This window comes from Rattus rattus, chromosome 17 (assembly GCF_011064425.1).
Source record: "Rattus rattus isolate New Zealand chromosome 17, Rrattus_CSIRO_v1, whole genome shotgun sequence".
In the NCBI taxonomy this organism is placed as follows: Eukaryota; Metazoa; Chordata; class Mammalia; order Rodentia; family Muridae; genus Rattus; species Rattus rattus.
Window position 1 is genome coordinate 45274185 of NC_046170.1, and position 6000 is coordinate 45280184.

The following is a 6000-nucleotide window of genomic DNA, read 5'->3' on the forward strand; positions in this document are numbered from 1 at the left end:
CTTCCTTTCTTGTTCTCCCAGTCTGCTGGGCACAGGCTCAGCTGCAGTGCCCAGTTCCCTCATCTTGCTAGGACAGGAAGGGATCTTGGCTACATACCATGCTCCTGTCCCCATTCCTACCCACAGTGGGGGAGGGGCTGCTTCAAGAGGAGTGAGTTGTCAGCTCTACCCACCAGAGGGAAGGTCACTGTCAAGTGGGTCCCTTGACAGCCAGGGGGCAGGACAGGGCTGTGACAGGCAGGGATGTAGCCAGAGGTACAGTGTGTGGGTGTCCTGGGGCTCAACACTGTCAGGGCTGGGACACCGTAGCAGTTGAAGGGAGGAGACACTGGATAGGAGCAGAGGCTCCCGGACTATCCTTTCTCCTCTGAATCCCAGCTCTGCTGTTTACTAGCTGGGTACCTTGGGAGCAATGACTTGCCTTCTCTGTGCCCCATATCACCCTCTGGGAAGGGAAGTCAGAGCACCCCTAAAGGCCTAGAGTCATGGAGAGTGTAAAGGACCCTGGGTAGATACGGCCCTCATGTGATGTGCCAAGATTAGCACTGTGCCAAAACCCTCTGCAGCAAGGTGCAGAGGCCACAGGGGATGCAGAACAAAGGAGCCACCACAAGCGAGGTCAGGGCTGGGAGAGCCTCAGCCCAGGACTGATGAGATTCAAGGGCTGGGAGCCCAGGCTCTGGGGTCCTTCGCCAGTGTGCGTCTTTACCTACAAGTTCAGAGGTGGGCTGGGCTCAGCAGAATACTCTTAAGAAGCAATGATCAAAGACCACTGCCTGCTCTAGCCTTCCTGATATCTTGCGCCAACACAGGCCCTCCACGTCCTGCACTGTCCACCTGCAGAGCTGGTGGTAAGAGGGAGAGACACGACTGCCATAGCCTGGGTCTTGAACCAAGTAGGGCATCCGGACTCTGCAGCTTCAGCAGCTGAGGGCACTGCTCGGCCCTGAAAAGGCAAAGGCATTCGTCCCTTCACCAAGAAGGGCCTGCCAGGGCCTCTGACCCTCTCCAGCCTTGCTCTGGCCAGATGTGTCAGCAGCAGGGACAAGAAAGTACAGGCGCTAACAGGCTTTCCTGGAAATCACCCGTGTGTCCTTGAAACATGTTTGCCCCATCAAATCAAAGGCTACGGAAGCAGTGTGGACCCCCGGGCATCTGGGGACCATGGCACTGTGCTGGGCCCAGGGAGGCAGCACTAATGGGTGGTGGGGCTGTGTTGGCTTCGTAGCAGCGGGCTGCGGCAGCTTTGACTTTTCCTCTCCTCCCACTGTTCACTTGCTGTGCCATCAATCACCCACCTACCAACTTTCCTGTTGTCTACTGTCCATCTCCTCTATATAGTCCCCAGTTCTCACCTTTCCTCAGGCGTGTACCTGTTAGCTACCACCTCTCTCATATATATCATCTCTCTATGTATCATTTTCTAATCTATATTTCCTTAATTGTATAACCAATATTGATCATCTATTGATAAATGCCATTTAGAGTACCTATTATCTGTAATACTTTTCTTCCTACCTATCATGTCAACTATCTTCAGGTAACTATCAACTGTATATCTTCTATCTGTCCACCTATCATCTATCTATCTATCTATCTATCTATCTATCTATCTATCTATCTATCTATCTATCATCTATCAATCATCTATCATCTATCAATCATCTATCATCTATCTATCACTATCTATCTATCTATCTATCTATCTATCTATCTATCTATCTATCGTCTATCAATCATCTATCTATCACTATCTATCTATCTATCATCTATCTATCTGTATATCTTCTATCTTTATCTCTATCTGCAGTCTATCTCTCTATATCTATCATCTATCTACCTATCTATGTATCTATCCATCCATCCTCTACCCATTACCTTTGATACCTCTGTATCTATGATCTTCCAACCATCTGCCTGTTACCTATTTTCTCTCAAACATGTATCTGGTCACCTTTTCAGGCCCCACTCCACCCCTAGCCAGCCAACCAGCCACATTCACATAATCTCACATTTTTGTCTCCCCATCCCCACCTTGCTGTGGGCACTCTCAGGAGGTGGGCAGTGTCCTGCTGACCCCTCTGGTGCAGAGCTATAGTGGTATATAGGTGCTTCTTACACACCTTTAGAAATTAGAGAGAGGGGGAGGGGAAGGAGAGGGCAAAGGAGAGGGAGGCTGAGGGCAAAGAGTGAAAATGCTGAGGGGCTGCCCAGCAGAGAACCATAGAGCACCAGGAAGTGCAGCGCAGAGCCACAGAGCACCAGGAAGTGCAGCGCAGAGCCATAGAGCACCAGGAAGTGCAGCAGAGAACCATAGAGCACCAGGAAGTGCAGCGCAGAGCCATAGAGCACCAGGAAGTGCAGCGCAGAGCCATAGAGCACCAGGAAGTGCAGTGCAGAGCCATAGAGCACCAGGAAGTGCAGCAGAGAACCATAGAGCACCAGGAAGTGCAGCAGAGAACCACAGAGCACCAGGAAGTGCAGCAGAGAACCACAGAGCACCAGGAAGTGCAGCAGAGAACCATAGAGCACCAGGAAGTGCAGTGCAGAGCCATAGAGCACCAGGAAGTGCAGCGCAGAGCCATAGAGCACCAGGCAGCAGCAAGGTTGCCTCCCTAGGTTGTGTCCTGTGTAAGTCCTTGTCCCCTCCTCACCCAGTCAGCACCAGAGCCTTGTCTATATGCTATAGTGCGTCCCACGGCTAATAGAAATAAGTGTAATAGGTTTAGACTTGGCTCCTAGGCCTTTCCTTTGCTCACTCAGATTGCACCCTTCTACCCTGGTTCTTTCTACTTTGGCATTTTGGTGGTCACAAAGCATCTGAGGAGCAGAAGACCGCCTACAGACAGAAAAGGATGCCACGCAGGTCTAGGACTCCAACCTGTCACGCCCAGGATACATATGGTGGGACAGTACTGAGAGAGACAAAGAGTGAGTGGCAAGTCTGGTGGGCAGGGAGACAGACAGAGAAACAGCTGCCCGAGGTAACGGACACATGGGTAGATGAAAGTTGGATCCATCCAGCCAGAGGGCATCAGTTGTGTAAATCCAACAGACACAGCTACTGACCCTGCGTGCCCTGTGCAGCAAAGAGGCCCTGGAGATTAGGAAGTATATTTCACGTTGTTGGTCCTGTGGCCCTGGGCACTCACCTGCCCTCGGAGCCTCTCCACGGGGTGAGGCCCCCTGCTGGGTGCCTCCTTTCCTGGGTTGTTCTGTGCTGCTGTCCCGGCTCTCACCACTAGGGGCGCTACCGCCTGGTGGTGCAGCTCCGTCTCCATCTTCAATGGTGCCACCGCTCCTCTGGCCCACACTGCAGTCCTTCCTCATTCTGTGGGAGGGATGGGAGCTTCAGGGTCTCACCAACACATCTCTCATACAGCCACACACCACACAGCAACATCCGCTGAGACGGTGGCTTCGGGAGATTGTGCCACCAAGTGATGAGAGGTCGACCTGTGCTGTGCAGCTCTGATGTTCTGCAGGCCGGATCCCCATTGGAAGTGACACCCAACCATACCACTGGTCCCCATGAGTGAACCGAGTGGACGGGCACTGTTTCCAGGTAGACAGCACCTCTGGAGTGCGAGGGAGGAAGGGGTTCAGCGTGTAATAAACGAATAGGCAGGCCAGGGTGAAGAAGCGTCAGTCTGGACCCATCAGGAGTGCAGGCACACTGGAGCAAAGCTCAGGATGGCGCCAGCAGCCAGAGGCCCATCATTGCCTGGGGAAGAAGACAGCACTGAAGGACAGGCCGGAAGGTTCAGGTTTGGCTCTCTCTGGCAGCCAGACACTTTAAAACACCCATGAGAGCTGGGAAATGGCTCAGTCAGACAAGTGTTTGATGTGCAGCATAAGCCTGAGGACCAGAGATGACCTGCGAAGCTCTCCTGTAAGAAAGTTGGGTGTGGTGGTGTGCGCTTGTAATCTCAATGCTGGGTAGGTGGGGACTGGCAGGTCCCTGGATCTCACTGGCAAGCCAGTTGAGCCTAATTGGTGGGTTGTGGGCCAGTGAGAGACACTGTCTTAAAAAAACCAGAAAGAAGGGACTCTACAGTTTTGTCTTTTCAGTGCTACATGTATGGGTGTACCTCAACATGCATACACACACACACACACACACACACACACACACAGAGGAACACACATGCACTCATGCATGCATGTAAGCCTACACTCATGTATGCATGCACACACAAGCACACATCAAACATGCAAACATGGACACACATGCAAACACTCATGCATGCATGCACACACACATGCATGCATGTATACACACATGCATGCATGCATACACATGCACACACATGTGCACTCACATGCACACACATATGTACTCACATGCACACACATGTGCACTCACATGCACACACAATGATGAATGATACACAAAGAATGATAATTGAGGTTGTCTACTGGCCTCCATACTCAATTGTACAAAGACATATACACACACACACACACACACACACACACACACACAGAGGCATACACATGAACATACACACACACAAGATAAAAAATAAAGCATGAAAGTACCCACACTCCCTCAGACCAGGCTGAGGGCAGACATGACTTGGGCCTGAGGGTAGGAAAGTGACTCTGTGTGTATGACATTCCCCGTTGATCCACCCGGAGTGGGTGACCTGTTAGGGGTCACGTGGGCACAGCAGGTTCACTCACATAAGACAACAGTGACTACCACCATCATGTCGCTGAGTCTGGAGCTCAGCTCCACACTCTCCTCCCCGGTGCCCGGGCAGAGGCCTCTGGGAAGTCCTACCTCAGCCACCTCGTCTGGAACCATGTCCTCACGCGGTTCAGTGTGATAGGTCCGCCCCAGACACTCTGCAGCTGCTTGTGGGTGCCCAGGTAGGACGTGGTCAATGGGGAGACATACATGGGGTAGCCCAGTGGCTGGTCACAGGACGAGTTGATGAGGTTTCGCAGGACCTGCTTGTTGTTCTGGATGCTCCCGCGCTCGGGGTTGCGGTTGCGCAGGAAGATGAGCTCCTGCTGCTGCCCTGCCCAGAGTCCCCGGACGCACTCCTTGTTCACCTGTAAGCAGGGGTGGGGGTTGGGAGAAGCGCAGGGCCCCTGGCTGTCGGTCTGGGGTTTAATCCGGGGAGAGTGGGTGTGGTTTTAGGACAGGGAGTCTGGGGGTGTAGCACGTGGTCTAAGGCCTTTGTCTCAGTTCTGAAAATGACATCATGCTCATGGGGGACACTTAGGGAAAGTAACAAGGACATCAGATCTTTCTCTTAGTCCCATGCATAGAAGGGCCGTGAGGAAAAGGGACACCAAGGAACAGGAGTCAGAAAGTTCTGGGACTTTCAAGTGGGCATGTCCAACAGGCACACATATCCTACACCATAACTTAAGACATAAGAGGCTTTAAAAGAAAAACACCAAAACAAAACAAAACTGTGACTATGGTTCTCTAAGGAGGGGACAACTCCAGCTGGGAACCGAGGCCTTCAGGCTGCTTCCCTGACCCGCCTCTCTCTGCTGGCCATGGCTCCTCTGACCTAGGGACCAGTAGTGTCAACTGCGTCCTCTGTCTCCTTGCTCCCTGGCAGTGGACGGGGCCCATGGCTCACCTTAATGACCTTAAAGCTCAGGAAGCCCCTATGGAGCATGATGACCTTGTACTCGTTGGCACCCTCATCCACCACGTGCCTCAGAGTCAGCAGCTCCTCCTTGTTGGACAGCACCGCTCCTCTCCAGGCTGGATCTCCCTCGTGGCAGATCACCACCTTCTTCTCGAAGGACTGGATGGCCTCATAGAGAATTTCCGGGTCTTCATATTCGTCAGGGCAGGTGAACTGGTCCTGGTGGGGAGAGCCCAGGTGGGCTCAGTGAGGCCAGAGCTGCTGGTTCTGGGTGAGGGCAGAGGGGGACTTGCAGTGGCCTCCAGGGCCACACATCCTCCTCATTCCCCCCACAACCCCACCGTGTTACTGAGTCCTAAGCAGTGTGTGCAGGGCATCTCCACTC

General features: G+C 52.8%; 1 protein-coding gene across 1 annotated transcript in view; it reads right to left on the reverse strand.

The window, feature by feature from the left end:
- Pcnx2 (pecanex 2) overlaps positions 1–6000 on the reverse strand; it is a 150676-nt gene that overhangs the window by 5923 nt on the left and 138753 nt on the right. The window contains exons 30-32 of the mRNA XM_032887445.1: positions 5604–5834; positions 4787–5061; positions 3153–3331 (exon numbers count right to left, since the gene is read on the reverse strand). Coding sequence (XP_032743336.1) covers positions 3153–3331; positions 4787–5061; positions 5604–5834 — 685 coding nt within the window. The remainder of the gene's footprint in view (positions 1–3152; positions 3332–4786; positions 5062–5603; positions 5835–6000) is intronic.